Source organism: Leguminivora glycinivorella, chromosome Z (genome assembly GCF_023078275.1).
Source record: "Leguminivora glycinivorella isolate SPB_JAAS2020 chromosome Z, LegGlyc_1.1, whole genome shotgun sequence".
NCBI classification, from domain to species: Eukaryota; Metazoa; Arthropoda; class Insecta; order Lepidoptera; family Tortricidae; genus Leguminivora; species Leguminivora glycinivorella.
In genome coordinates this window covers 21414516-21439613 of record NC_062998.1, presented here as the reverse complement: position 1 = coordinate 21439613, position 25098 = coordinate 21414516, and the positions used below count along the sequence as shown (strand labels likewise).

The 25098-nt window shown below is 36.2% G+C and overlaps 1 protein-coding gene across 4 annotated transcripts in view; it reads right to left on the bottom strand.

Moving 5' to 3' along the window:
* Window positions 1-1409: 1409 nt before the first annotated feature.
* LOC125241602 (uncharacterized protein CG7065-like) overlaps window positions 1410-25098 on the bottom strand; it is a 161195-nt gene continuing 137506 nt past the window's right edge. For all 4 annotated transcript variants that reach the window (XM_048150161.1, XM_048150160.1, XM_048150163.1 and 1 more), the window contains 3 exons: window positions 20351-20499; window positions 7876-8215; window positions 1410-2275 (listed from right to left, as the gene is read on the bottom strand). In XM_048150161.1, the coding sequence (XP_048006118.1) occupies window positions 1496-2275; window positions 7876-8215; window positions 20351-20499 (1269 nt within the window). In that variant the 3' untranslated portion in view covers window positions 1410-1495. The remainder of the gene's footprint in view (window positions 2276-7875; window positions 8216-20350; window positions 20500-25098) is intronic.

The window sequence follows — 25098 nt, the reverse complement described above, 5'->3', positions numbered from 1 at the left end:
ACGAAGCTAGCAAGTCTCTCTACATGTTAGCTGAAATACTGTCAAACCGTTCACTGTGATTACTCAGATTATTATAAGCAAAATGATCTTCGAATGAACTTTCTGGACAATTGAGATGCATGGGCGCAGTCGAAGCCTTCAGCCGTGTCCCGTTGAAAATCGGAAAGATTCTTTTCCTTAGCACATTTAATGTTTACAAATTGGATTCGCATTCTGTCACCTAAACTGGTAAATTTATGTATGAGGTCATTGGTCATACAATTATTAATTTATACCGTTATTAATTCTGTATCTCTACTCGCATTGCTGCTGCGATTCTAAAATATTTAATATCCATTTATTATGAATATTCAATAAATCATACAATGACATTTGTGATGTGACATGGATGTCAGATGTCACATCTGTTGGCACAATGATTGCGTTTTGTTGAACGTATTTGAGCTCAACATATAGGTTTATTATCACTAAGTATATTATATTAATGAACAACGAAACGGATGTGACATTTTCCTAGTCCACCAACGTCATCTAGTCATTTTATTTGGCAATAATTAGACAACATGCGAACAAACTTAGCCAGCGAAGCGATCACAACTACGTCGAGGCCGACCAAAAAATATAATTTGTAAAAATTGTGTTTTGAGCCAATATTTTGATATTAAAATAAAGTTTTTTGATAGTTATTCATAGTATAATATAAAAACAAGTAAAAATAAGTGTGAAAATATGTTTTTTTCCACTCCCGGGTTACGAAACAACGCCATCTAGGTTTAAAGCAAAAACTAAGCTTTTTTCAGGGGTACGCTTTTTTGTATGGGCTATATCAGTCTAGTATTAAATGGTCCTTGCTATTTACAACCACTGCTATAACAGATATTTCATCACTATGTACTGGTAAAGTGACATAATCATAAGTTAGTGAGTTTTTGACAATCATGGCCACTCCGCCATACCCATCAGGTCTGTCCTCGCTGAAACAGACATATCCTGGTATTTTAAACAATGAATCCTTGCTCAACCCATTTGTTGCCCGTGGTCCTACCGCGTAGTCCTACCGGTAGATCCACGGACAAAAAAAATTGCCCGTACCAGTACCAGTAGGACTACGCGGTAGGACCACGGGCAACAAATGGTTTTTTGTATGGAAATAGGATAAGTAAGACACACGTGTTTCCGAGCTACTTAGTGAGGGAAAAATCATATTACCTATATACTTTTTGGCATCCGGGATTTTAACTTAATTTCAGCCTTAACTACTATATTAATCATAGCTGTTCAAAAAGTACTTACATAAGAATCGATTCAAAAAGGTAACATGTCTAGCAGCTGGACTAAATACATTATTGTGGTCTTTGCTGAAAAGGATAGTAACTACACAAGTGTTTTGTTGCAAATAAAACGAGCGATTCCATTAATTTATGAATGGTACCAACGACTTAAGGTTTTATTATATTATAACTATTTTAAGTTATTGAGAGTTTTGATTGGAACGTTAGTAGTAGCCGCGTCCTCGGCCCCTTTTGGACCCCCCAGGGCCGCCGAAATGACCCCGTCCTCCACTGCCTCCTCTTCGAGCATAATGGTTTTGATCATATTGGGCTCGCTCGAACTGGTGACTCATCTCATTCAGCCTTGTATCGTAACTATCTTGCATTCTACCGTTCATGAAACTACCCCTGGGTCCTGGTTGGTTGTACATATTGTTTTGACCATAATTATTATATGCAGGTGGCCTCGGCATAGAACATCGCACATCTGGCATATTATGCATCGGTCTATGATCCCAAACATTGACATGAGAAGTGTTATTTCCGCCAAAATTAGGCCTGTCATGTATAGGTCCAGGTAATGAGCTGTGCTGATGAGTAAAGGGAGCATGTTGCTGCTGGTTGTTGTAGTCGATTTGCTGACCGGGCGGAGACGTTAGCGTCGCTATGGGTACGGGTTGCATAGCTGGTCTGCTCGGCTCTGTAGGCACTGCAACCGGTGGTATCGGCATGTCGCCGAAAGATCTCGGCTGAGGGTTGCTGGCGACGACGTCCGAGGGAGGAGCACGCGTGCACTTGGCGGACTCCGAGGACTGGATCGAAGCTTGCACTAAGGCCAGCAAATTTGCCGCTGATGACATGCTTTTAGATACGTTAGGCTGGGGATCTCTGACTACTTCGTTAGCAACAGTTACTGCTTTCGTCTCTTCCAACGATTTTTTGACAATTTCCATTTCCTGACGGATCTGGTCTTCTTTCACTTTCTCTGTTACAGACTTGAATACCTAGAACAGAAATTACATCGATTAAGTCCACAGAAATACGATTATTTCAGTAATACTTTTGGCCTGTTTCACTACTGACAATTGTCGCCGGACAGAACTTTAAATTCCGTCATAACTTTTTTCTGGTACGCCAAAAAAATTTGAAAAAAATATATTGACAGGTACCAAATAGGTAGTAAATATTGACTTAGGTATCAATTAGTAGAGTTGTCTAGAACTATGTAAACCAAAAATGGTCCAGACATCCTGACGTCAGAATGTCTGGCCACTTTATTCGCTCGATTTTTCGATATCAGTGGAGGTACCAAATATATGTACTCAGGTACCAAATAGTATCAAATAGGTACTAAATTTTTGTATGTACTAAACATCAAATATCTGTAGTGGTCCAGGGGTCCTGACGCTCACAAGTTACGGGCTATTTATTCAAAAGAGTTTTGTTAACAGTATTTTCCCGACGACCGGTCTGGCGCAGTCAGTAGTAGTGACCCTGCCTGCTGCGCCGCGGTCCCGGGTTCGAATCCCGGTAAGGGCATTTATTTGTGTGATGAGCACAGATATTTGTTCCTGAGTCATGGACGTTTTCTATGTATATAAGTATTTATATATTATATATATCGTTGTCTGAGTACCCACAACACAAGCCTTCTTGAGCTTACCGTGGGGCTCAGTCAATCTGTGTAAGAATGTCCTATAATATTTATTTATTTATTTATTTATTTTTTCTTTTGTGTTTGATAAAATGTCATTATTGACATTAAATGCCTTTGATTGAAATTGTGGATTCCATGTGGATTCACTTCCGATTGATGTTACGATTCTATTAAATTCACGTTTGAAGATGGATTCCCGTCTAACTCTTTTGGAAAGAACGAGAACAGTAGCCCTCAAAGTCAATCTGGACAATAGTTCTAGACACCGCCCCCCATTAGTGCAGGAATGCCAGAAATGGCTAGCAGGCCTACCTGACGTTGAGCTCATTGGGTAGCCAGCTAAAAGCCCGGATTTAAACCCTATTGAGAATGTTTGGGGTAAAATGGTTCTTAATTGGGATCCAAGCGACGTCCAAAGCAAAGCGCGTATATTGTGCACGTAGTAAAGACAATTAAGTATATGATATTAATTTTGTGTTATATTGCCATACAAAAAGTAAAAAAAAAAAATATTAAGTATTATCACGCCAGCGACACCTCCAGATATTTCACAAAGTAAGCCTCTTTAATAAGCTACCAAATGAATATAAATACTTAATTTTATCTGTGGTAGAACAAGGTGTTTTTTTTTAAATTGAATACATCACAAATCACAATACATTTACTCCCATACACGCTCGTTAAAACGAATATTTCGATTTTTTTTTAAATTACTAAACTATAAAGTTTTGGGAGCTGAAATTTGGCATAGGTACTCGATACATACTAATACTAAGACAAATCAATAAAAAAATACAAGCCAAAACTCGCTGGGGACAGATTCACTTAGCTTATCCTGGCATGGCCTTTGAATCAAGTGGTATTTCACACTTGGAAACTATTAAGAGGAAGTGACATGTTTTGGAATAATTGGAATAATATGGTGGCGAATATGCATCACAGGATTGTTTTAGTTTTAAACAATGGAAGAGGGCGCATCCCGTATTATGTAATTGTATTGGCTTCGTGCGAAGTGGTAAGCAAAGCGATCGCAGTGCTTGCGTTGGTCAAAATCGACACTGATTGTGGTTGTCATCTATCAAAACTCATAAAATATAATACAATGTGTAATGTTTGATATGGGGCATCAATGTGGTTTCGTTGTTAATTGTAAAAATAATGGCATAAATAGTAGTTGCACGTTCTATGCGTTTCTTAGAGCACACTGGAAATTGGATCAAAGAACTAAATGGATAGCTACGGTGAAAAGAAAACGTAAGTGACATGTCAAAACAAAATATTATAATAAATTATATTTAAGCTTTGTGTACCTAACATTGTTCAATACGCTGTTAGTATTTTTCCTACCGTAAAAGATTATGCTTAAAGATTCAGGCCTAGCCTGGGAATAGGCCCGTGTCGGATATTTCTGCGGCCGCGGACATGACTAGGTACTTACGTTTAGATTTGTTATATATGGCATTAACGGGACGGAAGTTTAGCGAATACCATATCACTAGCTCGAAGAACTTGTACCATTACTCCTATGTTCTTCAAGATTCCTTATATGCCCCGCCAGCACCAATTTATTGACTCTTTCTGTAGTCTGGGGTTGGAAGTTTATACCGTGAGTAATGCTTTGGAAACTGATTTTTGGTATTATATCCATGTCTTTATAATCTATATACCTAAATTACACTTGAAATAGTAGCTCTTGTTATTCGATTTATTTAAAATTAACGAAAAATTAAAATATAAGGTTTGTTTACATGTCATTTTTTGACATTTTCCACTTCAAGTTCACATGGTAGTGGGCGTAATTGTCGTGCACGTAGCCAATATAATGAACAAGTAAACGGGATAAAATTAAAGTTTTTTTCTTCATATAAAATTACCTAATCTAATAATTCCCTTTGTTAGCAAAAAAGTACGAAAGCCCAAGTCAAGCCCAAAAATAAGCAGACCTTAGACCATCCCGCCCCCTAGTTATAGTGCTTACGTAATACTGGAACAGCCCCCCAAATAATAATAACGCCTTCTCTACTACGCCTCTTAAACGATATATAATGTAAACTATCCCGTTTGGCGATCACCCTCCACCACTAATTTCTGATCCAGTTATACTAGATTTACGCTATAATCTTTTTTTTTAGGTTAAAAAAATAATCATTTGGCCAATTGATGAAAGCTCATTAAATTTGCTAAACATTTATTTCGCAATAGATATGATAAACTGAGTAGTTTTGCTGATATTTGCCTCAAAATATTGTCAAAAGAGAAAAGTACCGGTAAGGGGAAAAAATACCGATTTTGAAGCGTTATGGCAACCTTGGTCAAATCTTGGGCGAGCTTACTCCATCGTAGGCAACGTCTTTGCTTTTGGTTAATCTGTGGCCAAGAGTAAGCCCATTTATAATCTAAATATATAAAAGAAGAAGCTGACTGACTGACATATCAACGCACAGCCAAAACCGCTGGTCCTAGAGATTTCAAATTTGGCATGTAGGTTCCTTATATAGTGTAAAGGAGCACTAAGAAAGGATTTTCCAAAATTCACCTCCTAAGGGGGTCAAATGGGGGTTCAAAGTTTGTATGGGGAAACAAGATTAGTTTGACTATTTTATACGAAACTTCACAGGAAGATTCCTTAAGACATATGACTGAATACGTGTTTCAGGTTTTTTGAAAATTTAACCCCTAAAAGGGTAAAAAGGGGGTGATAAAGTAAAAAAATCAATATGGGTATCGTTTTTATGGTTTATCGGGTCGCTGATCACGATAAATACAACGTTTTTAAAATCTAACGAGGCGGAAGTGAAATACCTTCTCCCCTGCTGTGGTGCAATGGGGTTTAAATATCAAAAAAATATATAAAAGAAGATATTGACTGACTGACTGACATATCAATGCACAGCCGAAACCGCTGGTCCTAGAGATGTCAAATTTGGCACGTAGGTTCCTCATATAGTGTAGAGGAGCACTAAGAATGGATTTTTCGAAATTCGCCTCCTAAGGGGGTCAAATGGGGGTTCAAAGTTTGTATGGGGTAACAATGTTAGTTTCACTGTTTTATTCGAAACTTCACAGGAGGGATCCTAAAAACATATGACTAAAGACGTGTTTCAGGTTTTTTGAAAATTTAACCTCTAAAAGGGTGAAAAGGGGGTGATAAAGTCAAAAAACTAATATGGGTATCGTTTTTACGGTTTATTGGGTCGCTGATCACGATAAATACAACGTTTTTAAAATCTAATGAGGTGGAAAAGAAATTTTCTCCCTGTTGTTGTGCAATGGGGTTAAAATATCCAAAATAGCCATAAGTATAGGTTTAGTTTTTATCTTTACTTCTGGTTCAAGAGATTTCAAATTGACACGGAAGTTCCAGGAGAACTAAGAAAGGATTTTTCAAAGTTCACCTCCTATTAGCATGATAATTTGACAGGGGCAAGGACAGGGACAGGGACAGGGACAGGGACGGGACGGGACGGGACGGGACGGGACGGGATAGGGTTAGGGATAGGGATAGGGATAGGGAAGGGATAGGGATAGGGATAGGGATGGGATAGGGATAGGGATAGGGATAGGGAGAGGGATAGGGATAGGGATAGGGATAGGGATAGGGATAGGGATAGGGATAGGGATAGGGATAGGGATAGGGATAAGGGACGGGGACGGGGACGGGGACGGGGACGGGGACGGGGACAAGGATAGAGATAGGGACAGGGATAAGAATAGGGATTGGGGTCGGAATAATCGGTCGGCAATCGATATCTAGGCAGTGTAAAATGCAGGTGGCTCAGTGGGAAGGGATTAGTAAGTAGGCATCGGCGAGTATCCTGCATCTGTAGACTGTAATAACTATTACATTCAATGTGCTGTAAGAAGATCGTTGTTTGCTTGCCTTTTATATGTTTACGTTTGCAATAAGTATAAGCAAAATGGAAAAAATTGTAAGCGATAATGCAAGAAAGTACTTTTTACCCTACCGACCATAGCGTCGAGATACTGGCTATGTGGGTTGTATGAAGTTTCCCCAGTATAAATATTCATATAGGTAAAATACATACATATTCGTACCTACTACCTACGCTGTGGTCGCTGTGTAACAATTCTACAATCATTGCAAGAATTTCTTTTAAAACAATAGTAATATGTGTAAGGTACAGTCGGCCAAAAAAGTGGTTTACCACTTTTCGATCAATAGAGTCGAAAAGTGGTAAACCACTTTCTTGGCTGACCGTACAGCAAATAGATCAGTTACAATGGCAGTCGAGAATTGCCCCGCTTTACCTTAATCGAAATAATCGCGGACAGATGTACCTACTTACAAAGAAACCTACGGATCCAAATGAAAATCTTATTTTTTGTAAACGTTTCAATAAGAATACTTTTATTACGCGGGCGAAGCCGCGGGTAAAAGCTAGTAACTAATAAAGATCTTTTCAATACAGATGGTGTTTTTTTACGCACTAGTGCGAGAAGTGGTTCATTATATGCCAGGTCGAAACTTCGGAGGGCCATCTGTACTGAAAAACGTCGTACGATACACGCGCGAAAAGGAAATTCATATCTCGTGTCGATTTAAAACACGACCGAACACTCCCTTCGGTCGTGTTTTAATTTATCGCCACTCGTTTCGAACTTCCTTTTTTACGCACTTGTATCGTAATGTACTATTCCAAATTTAATGTACTGTCAACTTTGTAAAACAACTTGTTGCCTAAAATTTCCAGTATTTGTATGACACTGCAAAAACTAAAAATATCCGAATTTTTTGCAAATTACGAAATAAGAACATAGTTTTACATTTACTTCAAGGACCTCTAATAATATACCAAAAATGCGGCTTTACATCACGCTTTGTTTTTTTATTTATCTTTTTGACTAGTCTAGTACGCGCGGCAGCGCAACAAATCTGGTATTACTGGTAGCTTGAGTGACCCTAGCAGTGGCAAATTGAAAGGTTACCTCCTCAACGGTGTAGTCGTCGTCATCGCTGTCGATAGCAATTGGTTTACTGGCGGCGGCAGACGCAGGCGCGGCGTTGGGCGCGGGGCGCGGCGCCTCGGCCGGCGCGGTCGCGTCGTCCGCGGGCGCAGGGGTGGCGGGCGCGCCGGGCGACGCGGCCGCGCTCACGTACTGCCGCAGTCGCTCCACCCGCTCAGGCTCACGGGCTTCTAATTTCTTCAGGTATGCTATAAGGCTGTGCTGTTCCTCTGCCGAAAGCTCGTTGAAATTTTTCAACAAGGTTTCTAGATCAGAGTCTGATAAACCGTCCATAGCGTCTGGTGCGTCCGCCTTTTCCGGCCTGCATTTGATTGAACAAAGAAAAAATAGTACATTACAGCAGAGGCCGGGAAAATGAGGATATACAGTGTGCGTGTGGATTGAGTGAGCACCTTCCGAAAATAAAAAAAAATATGCTGATCATTTAGTAAAAGTTCTAAAACAATTGTAAAACGAATCTCTGAATTTGTAAAAAAATAAATCAAAAGATACAGTCATTAACATGTGCTCACTCAGTTCTCACAAACTACCAACGAAAACAGTGAATGTACCTATTCATTTAACATATAATATTTATATACTAACATTTAGTAAAAAATATGCCAACTTACCTCTATAAATTTTAGATCACCTAGTGACGTATTTAATTTTTTACAAATAGTTTCTTATGCTCACTCAATCCTCACACTTTTGAAAAGCCGAATTTTGATGAAAAACATAAGATTTAGACCGCTATTATATGTGTATAGTTTAGTAAAAGTGAAATAGGAATTTGTAAAATACAAAACGAACCACTAACGTGTCAGGTTATTTTATAATAAATTTTTGTAAGTGCTCACTCTATCCACACGTTTTGAGAAAGTTAAAAATGTAAATATCTTAAGATTTGTAGCACCACAGACACTCGAAAGTACTTCAACATTTAGTAAATTTTTTTACTAAATATCCACCATCTAATATTTTATATTCGTTGTCTGGTTTTAAAGATATTCAGATATAACTTTTTTCATACAAATGTATCATGTAGGGTGACCACACTATGTCGGCTCCTGATTTTCCCCGCCTTCCCATTGTCATATTGAGATTGGGGAGTTTCGTTCAATTTTGATAATAGTTTATATTAAACTAATACCATATTAATTCTCCATCTGCAAACTGTTTTTAGGTTATGTTCTTGGCCTCGTGTCGTGATGATGTGTATTGTGTAATTTTTATCGAAATCAGGATAATAACCATATCGACATTCATGCATTAAAAAGGACATGAATGATAATTGGTAAGAAACAAAGAATATAATACTTCACTAGTAAGAAACCAGAAATCAGGAGCCGACATAGTGTGGTCACCCTACATGATACATTTGTATGAGAAAAGTTATGTCTGAATATCTTTAAAACCAGACAACGAATATAAAATATTAGATGGTGGATATTTAGTAAAAATTTTTACTAAATGTTGAAGTACTTTCGAGTGTCTGTGGTGCTACAAATCTTAAGATATTTACATTTTTAACTTTATCAAAACGTGTGGACTGAGTGAGCACTTACAAAAAATTATTATAAAAAAACCAGGGTGCGTAGCCGAATGGCACTAACGCTCACGAAACGCTCACGAAACGAAACGCTAGTAGATATCTATCTCTATCGCTCGTGCGTATTGGCGCGACAGAGCCGGACAAACTGGCGTGGCGTTTCGTTTTCGTTTGGCGTCGGAGAAATGCCATTCGGCTACGCACGCTGACACGTTAGTGGTTCGTTTTGTATTTTACAAATTCCCATTTCACTTTTACTAAACTATACACATATAATAGCGGTCTAAATCTTATGTTTTTCATCAAAATTCGGCTTTTCAAAAGTGTGAGGATTGAGTGAGCATAAGAAACTATTTGTAAAAAAATTAAATACGTAACTAGGTGATCTAAAATTTATAGGTTGGCATATTTTTTACTAAATGTTGGTATATAAATATTATATGTTAAATGAATACATTCACTGTTTTCGTTGGTAGTTTGTGAGAACTGAGTGAGCACATATTAATGACTGTATCTTTTGATTTATCTTTTTACAAATTCAGAGATTCGTTTTACAATTGTTTTAGAACTTTTACTAAATGATCAGCATATTTTTTTTTATTTTCGGAAGGTGCTCACTCAATCCACACGCACACATTTACACAACAGGTAACAATACAATTAGCTATACCAAAGAGGATCGAGTATTATAGAGAGTTACTGTCGAAGTAAAATGTGTAATCACAGTACCTACATAGACTGCCATCTCGTCTCGACACAGGCTTAAAATTGTTGAACCTCAGTTTTGACAATTTGGCCCATATTCTTAGCTTGATATGTGTTGAAATGTCAAATATTAATATTAGCTGAGCGTACCCCAAAGGTGTAATGCCATCTAGGCCACCGTACCTTTTTCTGTATGGTACTGAGGTACGTTTTTTTCTTAGACTTTATCTGTCTATACGGAGTTACGTATGTCTTTGATTGGTGTAAGGAATTTTGGACAGAGGAATATTGACTTTCGAAAATGAGATCGTTCGGTGAAAAGGTATAAAAGTATAATAGGACATGCATGCATCTTTAGGAATTTTGTGCATTAGCATAGCCCTGCCTGCTGAGCCGCGGTCCCAGGTTCGAATCCCGGTAAGGGCATTTATTTGTGTGATGAGCACAAATTTGGAGTTAAAATAGATAAAAAAATTTCTTGGTCAGCTCATGTCGATTATATCTGCAGTAAGTTAAGAATTATTTTAGGTAAATTCTATCATTTAAGTTTTAAAGTTCCTTTGAGTACCTTAAAATGTCTTTTTCTACTCCAGCACTTAAATCTGTCAATTAGATTATTGTCAGCGGTATCCAAATTAAGTTCATTTGAGTAACGATGAGAAAGTCTATTTGTCTATAGGTTCATAGGATTACTGCTAGCAGTAATCATATGAATATAGGAGTTCTGTTAATTTTTTTTTAAAAGCACAACTTCCATTTATCAGGTATGTTTTCATTTACAGTAATAAGTAACTTTTAATAAATAATATAATATTTAGGTTCATAATTTAAATCAAGATGAAAAAATAAACTTAAATGCGTTTTACATATTAGATATTGCAAAACAAAGGTAAAAATCATAAGTTTATCCAATAATTTTACATTCGACATTTAAATATTCTTGAACGCAACCACATTTTTCGTAATTGAAAACCGGCTTATTTTCTATTTCTCTTGTCTATGGTATGTTTGACATTTGTAAACTTATCACGAAACTATTTGAACTATTTCGGTGGTGTGTAGTTTGTTTTAATTCGACGTTATTGTGCAAAAACATAAGTAATTATGAGTGATTCTGGTGAAAAATTCACTTCCGAAGAAATCAAGGCTATGGGCGCTCAAAGTGACTGACAATTTGTTACATGAAAAGTCAGATAAAGCGTACCAAAAATGTTATGATTGTTTTGACATGGAAATTGCAAAAAAATGTTTCAACTTTCTCTGAAACGGCGTTGTTGGCATATTTTGAAGAATTGTGCAACAAGTTCTCGCCATCAACATTGTGGACAGAATACTCAATGCTACGACGATCCACACAAATATTCCCATTCATTACATGAAGTAAGTAACTAACCCATTTTATTATTCTCGAATAGGTATGTATGTGGCTGTCGTAGAAAAAGTATAGTATACAATCGTAACATTATGAAGGCTATAAAAGTCTCGTACCTTACTTAGGCCACTCGGCAAGCCTTCGTGGCCTAACCGCGGTACTCAACTTTTATAGCCTTCATAACGTTACCGTTATATAATATACTATTATATGTGTTTAGTAGACTCCATACTCAACTACGCTCTTGATTGCTATGGTCTAACCTTTAAAAGTAATATTGATAAATTAGAGTTGCTTCAAAGTGTGATACTATACAGCACGACCACGGATGATTTTATTAATTCTGATGCGGTACAAATTCACGAAAAAAAATGTACTTTTTTGTACTGACGTTTAAAAAAAATGTACCCTTATGATTTTGGAGTTTCGACATAGGGCCCGTGGTCGTGCTAGGTAGGTACTCCCTGGCACGACCACACTATATTTAATGAGATTTTAAATTTCTGTTGCAGTACAAATTCACGAAAAAAATGTACTTTTTTGTACTTACCTTTTAAAAAAAAATACCCTCATGGTTTCAGAGTTTTGACATGGGGTGTGGTCGTGCTAGATAGGTGGTACTTCCTGGCACGACCACACAATATTTAATGATTTTTTTAATTTCTGTAGTGGTACAAATTCACGAAAAAAATGTACTTTTCTGTACTTACCTTTTTATAAAAAGTACCCTCATGGTTTCGGAGTTTCGACATGGGTTGTGGTCGTGCTAGATAGGTACTCCCTGGCACGACAGCACTAAGTTTTTAAAGTAATTTACATAGTACAATTTCAAAACACTTGTTTAGTATTCATTTGACCATCAAATTAAACATAAATATAGTGTGGTCGTGCCAGGAAGTACCACCTATCTAGCACGACCACACCCCATGTCAAAACTCCGAAACCATGAGGGTATTTTTTTTTAAAAGGTAAGTACAAAAAAGTACATTTTTTTTCGTGAATTTGTACTGCAACAGAAATTTAAAATCTCATTAAATATAGTGTGGTCGTGCCAGGGAGTACCTACCTAGCACGACCCCGGGCCCTATGTCAAAACTCCAAAATCATAAGGGTACATTTTTTTTAAACGTCAGTACAAAAAAGTACATTTTTTTTCGTGAATTTGTACCGCATCAGAATTAATAAAATCATCCGTGGTCGTGCTGTATAGTATCACACGCTTCAAATTAGATTCCTGAAACTATTAGTTAGTAAAAAGACAAGACACAAGTATAAAAATGACTATAGACAGCTATTTAAAATATGTAAAGTCTTACCTTTGGGATCCAAAATTAAATACACAATAGCATTAAACAACCATAGCAATCTAGAGCGATTAACATTAGTAAATAATAGGTTCAGTACAAGAGCGATGTCCGCAGGTAAATTCCAAGTACCTAGAGTGTCTAACTATTACGGGGATAGAACTCTAAAAAAACGCGTACCCTATCTATTAAACTCCTTACCGGCGAACATTGTTCTTGAACGGAAAAAAACAGTGTTCAAGAATAAACTCAAAAAACATCTCTTGGATATCCTATAGGAATGGCGATGGCCATTAGTTCCTACCGGATTGTCCAATAGATAATTCTGATTAATATAGCGATATTTTTGTTTTGTTGTATTAGCGAGCTCTGACTCCACAGTCAAACTATATAAATAGTTTTGTGGAGCAATATATTTATATTATTATTTGAATATGTATATTAATTGAATAAATAATAATAATAAATAAATTTGTTCCTGAGTCATGGATGTTTTCTATGTATATAAGTATGTATTTATCTATTTAAGTATGTATATCGTCGCTTAGCACCCACCCATAGTACAAGCTTTGCTTAGTTTGGGGCTAAGTTGATCTGTGTAAGGTGTCCCCCAATATTTATTTATTTATTTAATTTTGAGTTTAGATACCATGTTTTTCGGAATTTTGTACTTCGGAAATTTGATTTTCGACATTGTGCTACGTACCCGTCTTAAACTAGGCGAAATACAGAAAAGTATATAATAGGATCAGCAATATGCTGTTAAAATCTCTCGCAATGCTCACGAGCACGGTGTATACGAGGTTCGCACATTATTGCCATATGGAAGCGGTTAGTAGCGACACTCTTTCAGGGTGAAATAAAATCTTGGCAGGATTTACCAATTTTTTTTTGTACAGTGTCACTTGGCAATCTTTACTAAGTATTCCTGTTAAAAACATTTTTTAACCCCCGACGCAAAAACAACGGGGTGTTATAAGTTTGATGTGTCTGTCTGTCTGTTTGTCTGTCTGTCTGTGTGAGTGTCTGTCTGTGGCATCGTAGCTCCCGAACGGATGAACCGATTTAGATTTAGTTTTTTTTTACTGAAAGCTGAGTTAGTCGGGAGTGTTCTTAGCCATGTTTTATTATTAGATAAACCCAAATATATGTTATTACATCCTGATTTCAGAATACAATTTTCTAATTGTGATCAGATAGAGAGAAGTTTTTTAAACATTGGTAAACTCGACTTTTTAACGGAAAAATCTCCCCCATACAAAATAAACAACTTTCAGTGCTTTGAGTAGAAAGTCTTCCTGACTTCGAAAAGTCGAACTGAGTTTCAAAAAGTATTTTTGCTACTCCCGTGTTGTTTGTTATTCGTCATTTACAGTGTCGTGCATAGATCGTTAAAACCCTACATAAAAGATGCCCGCCCCCGCCCGGCGCCCCGCGCACCCACGCATACGATATAGCTCTTAAAGCATTGTTAGGAAGAATCCTCTAAGCCTCTTTCTAAGCCTTTAAGGGATATAGCGTGGGTGCGCGGGGCGCCGGGGGCTGGCGACGTCGCGGGGGAGTGCGAGCGACAGGGTGAGTGCAGGAACAGAGGGGAGGCCGACGCGTCAAAATACAGGAAATAGTGCGAATTTCACGAAAGTTATTCTAGAAAACTATTAAAAAGTAAGTGCATGGTCGTAGAAAATGTATTGTATTCAACGGTGTTTAACTGAGTCAAAAAATACTCGTGGCGTCTTTATTAACAAATTTCGCCTACGCTTCAAATTGTTATAGTTTGTCCGGCGGGCTAAGGCAAAAGAGCCATAAAATTAAGATAATTAGTTAATCAATTGTAAAAATAGCTTAAGTCATTCATTACATGTACGAAAAGCTAACGTAATAATATGTGTTAAGGTTCAATGTCAAATGAACGTCACTGAAATTCTAATAGCAATAAAAAATATTGGAGGGTAGGGTTGCCACTGCGCCACCATCGGGAGTGTCGTACTAGGACCAATGTATGTAGTAGGAAATGTGTTCATTTTAATATGCCTACTTGTCAGTAAAAGATGATTCGCGAAGTGAATCAATAATTATATTTTATTGAAACTTACCTATCACGTCACACGTGACAATTATATGAGGATGGATGGACATAGTTAAACCACGGAACGGGAAAATTCTACCAGAAAATTTGAACACGTGGGATTGTGAAGTCCGGTTAAATTACTTTACACCTATGAATTGCATGGCCACGGCATGTAGTGTATGTAACAAGTATGTTACTTGTACATACTTGCTGAATATATGAAGACATATGTGACCTATTATTAGCCTATTATTCCTCAGTATTTAAACTAATTTAGTCCTGAATGAATGTTTGCTTACTATCCGCCAGTCTATACAATAGGATTGATATAAAAACTTCAGAGGCGTATTATTATTAATAATTATTTTACACATCGGAACTAACAAAATTCATTTATTTGCATGAACAAAGTTACATTATGGAAACTAAAACAAAACAGAAAATTTAATATAATTAATAATCTTTTATCTTTAAATGGGCTCTACTTAATAGATTGAATAATATATAGAATCTTATTAAACTTTATTCGTGTTGCTAATATGTCGTGATCAGGTATTCAAAACTTAGCTTAGAAAGAATTATTCATGTTTACTTGTGTCAACCCTATAAACTAAATAAAATAAAATTTATATTTCTTTTGTTCACCAGACACAATCACTTCTTTCCGTCACTTTAAGCTTTATGTTTACTGTGTTTCGGGTCAAAACTGTTTCCTCCGTATTACAACTTCTTACCTTTTGCAAATAATAATGCTATTGTAACGAGTTTTAATAGTTTTATGGCTTTTCTGCCTTACAGAAACGGAACGACTATACTCACGCCACTCGTCTTTTTTGACCTCACTTAAACGCCAGTTGCATAAAATACTGTTTTTGCTAAGATGACATTCTAATGTGTGTAAAATAGCTTATAGTGCGGGGCGGAAACGGTGAATTAGTATGAATGTATATGTTTAGTTCCTGCTGGCAGAAAGCATGAAACTTGACATGTATATAGCTTATAGGTTTGTAAGAAAATATAGAAGTAGAAACACGCCGAGGTGTCAATGTTTCCCCTCTTTCCCCCCACTTTTGTATCCCTGATTTCAGTTTTTTAACATTTCCATGAAAACCGTGAAAGCTACCATCACGATGTCTAGGAGAAGTATATTCTTCATAAAATTCTCTACAATATTGTCTTTGGAAGTATAAAGCTAGAACTTATAATTTTCAAACTATGCTCATTTTCCCCTAACAATTTTTCTGTTTGATGACCTGAACGATAAGTAAGACTAGCGACTTTGCTCTTTTATCTGTGGCGATGTTGCTTGACAAAATTGTTCCTTGGGTCAAACTGATCCGATTTAGCTCAATAGTCGTGAAATCGCATGTCAGTACCCCCCGCAAAAACAAGGGGAAAGGGCCGGTTTCCTCGGTGAAATCTATGCATTAAACTTCTTTTTGCTCTTAGTGACCAGAGCAAATCGTATATCATTTTCGTGTAATATATGTAGGGACGAGTTAATCATTTCTGAAAAAATCGTTGTCATGTGTATTGTGTAGTATGAAAAAATGACTTGTCGCATTCTCAGACTGTGGGGGGGTTAACTATGACGTCACAAAGATCGCGATCCCGGGTTTAAATTTGACTAAGAACCCCTTATCCGATTTTGTCAAATGAGATGTCATTTGAAAGCTTATACAGTGCCCTTTAAAATTTGGTATCACGTTAAAAGTATAGTTTTGTAGTTATTTTTTTATTAATAATAATGCAAAAATATTTTTTTTGGCTGTCTTTTTTTAATTTTATCACTCAAAAAAGGCAACAAAAAGGACTCTTAGATAAAAAATATGTTACATAAATCATTTAGCCACATTATTAAGCTATCCGTTACTTTTTAAATTTCTTCGATCGGATAATAAACAAGCAAACTACAAGCACATACCCGTAGGCGGCAAGTACCGCTTGACACGCGTTCCCATACATTCGGTGTCAAACAAATTACACCTCGCGCAAAATTCGTTTCAAGCAGATATACCTCTAATCTTATTCATCGTAACCTATCAATATTAGTATCATTGGAAAGTACAATTAAAGTCCTTTAAGAAACAATGTCTACCATTTGCTTAAAATCAATAATCGCCAATCTACGGTAGTTAAAGACTGTACACGATAAAATTCGGCCATACATAATATGGCAAATCTTTTAATAGAAAGTTAATTTTCAAGCAGGACCGTTTTCATATAATTTGTGGATATCAACCTACAAATTAAAGATATAAACATACCATAACGTTAGTTGGTCTATGAATTTTAGCAGTGTATATCTCATGGTACCAATATTTTTTTGTCCACTGTCTTCTGGCAGTCTTTACAAAACTTTCCTGTTAAAAAGATGTTTTAATGTTTAATCATATTAGCCAAAATATACCTGATGATATACCGATTCCACAATAGTAAACATTTTTCTGATTGTAATAAGATTAAGAAAGTTCTGAGGTTTTCTAACTTTGCTGAGTTCGACTTTTTGAAACTTTTTGGCTTTCCCATACAAAAACAACTTTCAGTGCTTGGAGTAGAAAGCCTTCCTGGCTCCCAAATGTCGAAATGAGTTACAATAACTATTTTTTTTGGTATGATGACATTCTAATGCGTGTAAAACGGCTTTTAAAAATATAACTACAATTGTGAAAAGTGGGATAGGAAGCCTGTGAAGAGTGTCAGTCAAAAAACGCTGGACAAAAAATGAAATGTACTATGGACTGTATTCAGCGAAAACTCACACATGTCACTGATAGAGACTAAAATTAACTTTCAAATAAGGCCACATAGTCATACTTTTACTTATATAATACTAAGGGTAATACCGCTTGAACTCAAACGACTGAGAGGTGCGGGTTTTGACCCAGTATTAAAAAGTAATCATAAAATCAAAACGATTGGACTTCGGTCGTTATACACAATAGATTACTAAAATGAAGTTACCTATAATGTTTATCGGAAAATGCCATGAAATTCATCACATTTCTCATAAAAAAGGGAATTTTCAGCAAAAGAAACCAACGTGTATTCTTGATAAAATTACAAAAAAATTAAACAAAATAAAATCAACAAATAAAAGAAAAACTAACTTAAAACTAAACTTAAACCCTAGTTTTTCCTCCCCTGGCCCTTTGTGTAGCTTTCAGGCCAGAGAACAACCCATATGCCACCTTTACCTCCCCTTTTAAATTCGTCTAGGGTATCAAACCTAGGGAACCACTCAAATCGCATCCCCGCTTTTTTTCTTTGTAACCACCGTAGACTGGCGATTATTGATTTTAAGAAAATGGTAGATATTGTTTCTTAAAGGACTTTAATTGTACTTTGAAATGATACCAATATTGATAGGCTACGATGAATAAGATTAGAGCTGTATTTGCTTGAAACGAATATTTGCGCGACGTGTATTTGTTTGACGCCGAAAGTATGGGAACGCGTGTCAAACGGTGTGCCTCGAATGCGGTTATATGATTGTAGTTTGGTTATTTATTATCCGATTCACAGAATATATAATAGTACAAGTACAGAAGGCCCACTACTTTGATGTTCACGAAATGCCGCCTTTATAAATGCCTACAAAATTCTAACAAAGAAACCAGACGCACGTGCGCAGCGTCGGAGGATAGGGTTGCCTATAGATTGAAACGAATTCATACTCAGATAAAATGTTATACTATATATTCAAGTCTTGGGTACTTTCTAGGTATATATACAGTATTTATATATTTTTGTTTAAGCCTTCAGCATCACAAGCCTTATTGAACTTTTCCGTGGGACTTAATCATTAGTAGATGTGTAAAATTGTCTTATTTATTCATGATGACATTTAACTAAGCATTATTAGCCATTCCACACGCCGACATCGCATATAAACCTTAATAAAAACTCGCGATGTATAGTAACAATAAAAAGTACGAACGTGCGTTCCGTGAGAACGCGCGCCATTAGGGTGGTCCAAAAAAATTTTTTATTTTTATTGTTTGAGCTCCACATGGTTATTTCTACACGAAAACTTATTAAAATCATTGCAACTAATTTTGAGAACAATCAGACTTTATTTAGAGGTCGCTCAAAATAATGCAATAATGCCATACTGAAATGTATGAAATGAATTTGACTAAAGAAAAAATCTTACATGGAGGTATTTTAATGGTTTAATTATATTTTTCCCTATTTCATTAGAGCTAAATAAAACATGAACCGGGCAGTTTGCAATGTTTTAATTATTTCGGTTTTTATTTTATTATAGGAGATATTAAATTTTAAATGTATCTTGAGCGACCTGTAAATAATGTGGAAATGGGTTAAAATTTGGTACATAGGCTACTAATTCATAATAGAACAAAGATAACCATGTGGAGAAAGGATTAGTCATATTTATTTTTCTTCCATACAAATGTGGACCACCCTAGCGCGCCATCCCTGACTAGGCCGCGAACTCGCGGCCGCCAGCATGTACTTGTAGCGCGGCGATAGAATCGCAGAGTGAGCCGCCCCTGTCCGATTGAAGAAATTTAAAAAGTAACGGATAGCTTATTAATGTAGCTAAATGATTTACATAACATATTTTTTAGCTAAGTGGCCGTTTTCATTGCCTTTTTGAGTAACAAAAGTCAAAAAAAGAGAGTAAGAAAAAAAGTTTTTTTTTTGCATTATTGTTAATAAAAAAATAACTAACAAAACTATACTTTTCACATTTAAGAAATCTTAATCAGCATGTCATACGCTTTTAATCACCTCATTTTTCAAAATTGAATAAGGGGTTCTAGACAAATTGGCAAAAAATTGAAACCCGAGACCGCGGTTTTTGTGACGTAATAGTTAAACCCCCCCCTCCCCCAGTCTGAGAATGCGACAAGTCATTTTTTCGTACTCAGTAAAGTCTACCAATCACAACGATACCACTTGTCAGCAGTATACTCTCCAGTCACGTCAACTTCAAAACTAGACGACTTTTTTCAATTCCGCCGCCTTACTATGTCTAGAATATAAAATTTGCTAACCCATAGGACCATGCGGATTACTCCATACTACTTTAATGATCTAGTTTTATCCACTCAAACTTTATTTCAAATAAAGTATGCCGGTCTTGCCCGCACTGACCTTATAACAATTTCTGGCATTTGGAAAGGGAAAATTAAGGTCACATAAGCAAAAAAGAGACAACGCTCTATGAAGACAAAAAACCGATGTGCCATAATTATCGCCGGGTACTGTACAGTGTACACTTATCCAACGGACGATAAAGTTTTTTGTTAACATTTAATAAACACCTCATGCAATATTCGCCTAAAAGTTACCCAACTTTCATGGAATCACTAATCACACTGTGAATAATTAAAATGACTTAAATGACCGTGTAACGTCTAAGAGACTGACAGTCATACATAATATTTATAATGCATAAGTGGAGAGAGATTATGGGGTCTCACTTTTTGTCATTCTCATCATAGGCCGACTGCAACATTTGCAACGCAGAAGCAGTTCCGCTGATGGTTTTGGATGTCGGAGTGACAGTTATTTTTTGTTCCTGCCTTTTCTTGGATTGTTCTTGTCGTTTCTTTTCTTCAGCTATCCCGACCTGCAAGCAAAATCATATCAATAAATTTCAGTAGTAACTACACTGACTTCCAGCGCTGATCTTCCGATGAGAACATCGTTTTCATAAAGAAACGATTTTATATGTGTTTTAAAAAAACCTACTTCCCAATAATTTTTTTAGTTGCCTACGCAATTTAAATACTACTTTAAACGATGAGCTAAGTATAATTATTTAGGTGCTAACATCTATATGACTACAAATATTAAAAATCTTACGCATTACAATACTAGGTGCCAATTATTATTTTAGTCGCCAAAGTATTGTTTAATGTTCCTCGGCAATATTTTTGTCGCTTGAAATTTGCTGCCGTTTTTTCAATAATAATGATGCTTAATATTTGAGGCTCATATATTTTTTTTGTCGCCACAATATTAAAACACAGCCAAATAATATTATTGTATGCCCGACATAACTTCCCGTTTAATATTTTAGTTGCCCGGTTAATTATATGCCTTATTTTTATGATCAGTATTACCCAACAGAGACCGTATGGGTACCCTTTAAAACGGTTTTGACCGACAATTTTACGGCTACCCGACCGTTAATTGACATTGCTGACTGTCACTTTGACACAAAAGTCAGCATGGGTGTCGTCAGTATGTTTTCAGGGGTGCTGATTTCAAAATTAATGACCAATTTGGAATCTGACGTTGATGACCGTTACTTTGACACAAAAGTCATCATGGGTGTCGTCAAATAGCTTCTCGGGGGTGCTGATACCAAACATTAATGACCAATTTAGAATTTGACTTTGCTGACTGTCACTTTGACACAAAATTCGCCATGGGTGTCATCAATAGATTTTCGTAGTAGTAAGGCGGCGGAATTGAAAAAAGTCGTCTAGTTTTGAAGTTGATGTGACTGGAGAGTATACTGCCGACAAGTGGTATCGTTGTGATCGGTAGACTTTACTGAGTACGAAATAATGACTTGTCACATTCTCAGACTGTGGGGGGGTTAACTATGACGTCACAAAGATCGCGGTCCCGGGTTTCATTTTTTTGCCAATTTGTCTAGAACCCCTTATCCAGTTTTGAAAAATGAGGTGTCAATTGAAAGCGTATAACATGCTGATTAAGATTTCTTATATGTGAAAAGTATAGTTTTGTTAGTTATTTTTTAATTAACAATAATGCAAAAAATACTTTTTTTTTACTCTCTTTTTTGATTTTTGTGACTCAAAAAGGCAATGATAAAAAATATGTTATATAAATCATTTAACTACATTATTAAGCTATCTGTTGCTTTTTAAATTTCTACGATCGGATAATAAATAAGCAAACTACAACCACATACCTGTAGGCGGGGAGTACCGCTTGACACGCGTTCCCATACATTCGGCGTCTATCAAATTACACCTCGCGCAAAATTCGTTTCAAGCAGATATACCTCTAATCTTATTCATCGTAACCTATCAATATTGGTATCATTTGAAAGTACAATTAAAGTACTTTAAGAAACAATCTCAATCATTTTCTTAAAATCAATAATCGCCAGTCTGCGGTGGTTACAAAGGAAAAAAGTGGGTATGCAATTTGACTGGTTTCCTAGGTTTGATACCTAGACGAGTTTAAAAGGGGAGGTAAAGGTGACATATGGGTTGTTCTCTGGCCTAAAAGCTATACAGAGGGTCAGGGAGAAAAAAACTAGGGTTTAAGTTTAGTTTTAAGTTATTTTTTTTTTTATTTGTTGATTTTATTGTGTTAAATTTTTTTGTAATTTTATCAAGGATACACGTTGGTTTCTTTTGCTGAAAATTCCTTTTTTATGAGAAATGTTATAAATTTCATGGCATTTTCCGATAGAGACTAAAATTAACTTTCAAATAAGGCCACATAGTCATACTGATACATAGTCATACCCTTAATATTATATAAGTAAAAGTATGACTATGTGGCCTACTGATACATAGCCATACCCTTAATATTATATAAGTAAAAGTATGACTATTTGGCCTTATTTGAAAGTTAATTTTAGTCTCTATCGGAAAATGCTATGAAATTCATAACATTTCTCATAAAAAAGGGAACTTTTAGCAAAAGAAACCAACGTGTATCCTTGATAAAATTACAAAAAAATTTAACACAATAAAATCAACAAATAAAAGAAAAAATAACTTAAAACTAAACTTAAACCCTAGTTTTTTTCTCCCCTGACCCTCTGTATAGCTTTTAGGCCAGAGAAAAACCCATATGTCACCTTTACCTCCCCTTTTAAACTCGTCTAGGGTATCAAACCTAGGAAACCAGTCAAATTGCATACCCACATTTTTCCTTTGTAACCACCGCAGACTGGCGATTATTGATTTTAAGAAAATGATTGACATTGTTTCTTAAAGTACTTTAATTGTCCTTTCAAATGATACCAATATTGATAGGTTACGATGAATAAGATTAGAGGTATATCTGCTTGAAACGAATTTTGCGCGAGGTGTAATTTGATAGACGCCGAATGTATGGGAACGCGTGTCAAGCGGTACTCCCCGCCTACAGGTATGTGGTTGTAGTTTGCTTATTTATTATCCGATCGTAGAAATTTAAAAAGCAACAGATAGCTTAATAATGTAGTTAAATGATTTATATAACATATTTTTTAGCTAAGTGGCCGTTTTCATTGCCTTTTTGAGTCACAAAAATCAAAAAAGAGAGTAAAAAAAAAGTATTTTTTGCATTATTGTTAATTAAAAAATAACTAACAAAACTATACTTTTCACATATAAGAAATCTTAATCAGCATGTTATACGCTTTCAATTGACACCTCATTTTTCAAAATTGGATAAGGGGTTCTAGACAAATTGGCAAAAAAATGAAACCCGGGACCGCGATCTTTGTGACGTCATAGTTAACCCCCCCACAGTCTGAGAATGTGACAAGTCATTATTTCGTACTCAGTAAAGTCTACCGATCACAACGATACCACTTGTCAGCAGTATACTCTCCAGTCACATCAACTTTTTCCGAGACCCTCTCGCCGCTCTACTATAGGTGCTGATTTCAAAATTGAACACCACTTTGGAATCTGACATTGCTGACTGTCACTTTAACACAAAAGTCGTCATGGGTGTCGTCAATAGGTTTTTGGGGGTGCTGACTTCAAAATTCATGACTAATTGGAAATCTGACATTGCTGACTGTCACTTTGACATATAAGTTGTCCACTTTTATGTCAAAGTGACAGTCAGCAATGTCAGATTCCAAAGTGGTGTTTAATTTTTAAATCAGCACCCCCGAAAACTTATTTGACGACACACCAGACGACTTTTGTGTCAAAGTGACAGTCAGCATTGTCATGATTTCAAATTAGTCATTAATTTTGAAATCAGCACCCCCAAAAACCAATCTGACGACACCCAAGACGACTTTTGTGTCAAAGTGACAGTCGGTAATATCAGATTCCAAATTGGTCATTAATTTTGATATCAGCACCCCCAACAACCTATACTCGTGGTATATGCACTTCGCGCATACAGTAAAGAGTGACAGAGATAGCACTATCGTTATTGAGATTGATTCGTGGTAGTAAGAGTGAGGAGAGACCTCGCGATGTATCGCTACCGCGCGGTCGCCGCCGTCTAAGCAAGACATCTCGTAATAACCGTTTAGCCCTACTTTCGGTCGGGTACCCGTAGCTACTTGAAACGGTTGAAACGGTCAACATAAGAGTTCCATCGCCCGTTTTAGATTCACACCCTGTATATGAAATATTAAAGGCCATGCCTGGATCAGAAATAGGTATTAATCGATTAACTTTTTATCCGACTAATTAATCGTTTAAAAATTTTAATCGTCAAAATTATACTTTGTACTTTTGGCACTTGAAAAAAGTGTAAACAAACCGGAGCCGTCAAATTTGACAGATCCAGGGATAGTGAACCTTTTAAGGCCAGAAACCTTTTCCTGTAAAATTTAGCTTAAAACCAATATTTCGTAAAAAGTCATAATTTTTCGTTGGTAAACTTCGGGAGATAAGGGGGGGAATGGTATTTTATTTTTTACATTTTCCTTCATAATTCTTTTTGTTTTCCACTACAAAAAAATTATAAAAAATAGTTTTGATATGTAAAATTTGAGCTCTTTCTAACGATACCCCACTTGACCTAGTAACTTGACATTTACAGTTTGCCCCCCTTCCATTTTGGCCATTTTCTATAATTAATATTAATATATTTTTTAAAATAATAGTTTCAGCTTGTAGAGGTTTAAAATGTTCATAACTGTTCCAAATTTCAAATCGATAGCGTAAGTAGTTCTCGAGATATTTAGAAATGTGACAGACATACAGACAGACGGACAGAGCGTCGCCATAAGGGTTCCTTTTGTACCTTTTTGGTACGGAACCCTAAAAAACATAAATATAACAATCATCAACACAAATATCGAACTCGGAACAGATGATGATGATGATGATGATTGATAACAAGCAATGGCAAATGTTAGACATATAAAATTAAAAATCGCGTAAGTTGTACTACCTTTATATTTTAGTAGAGTTAGTGCGTTTTCACATTATCCGATCCGATATCGGATGTAGGACCGATATCCCATACATTACAGGCGCCATCTTGGATTTTTCCATCG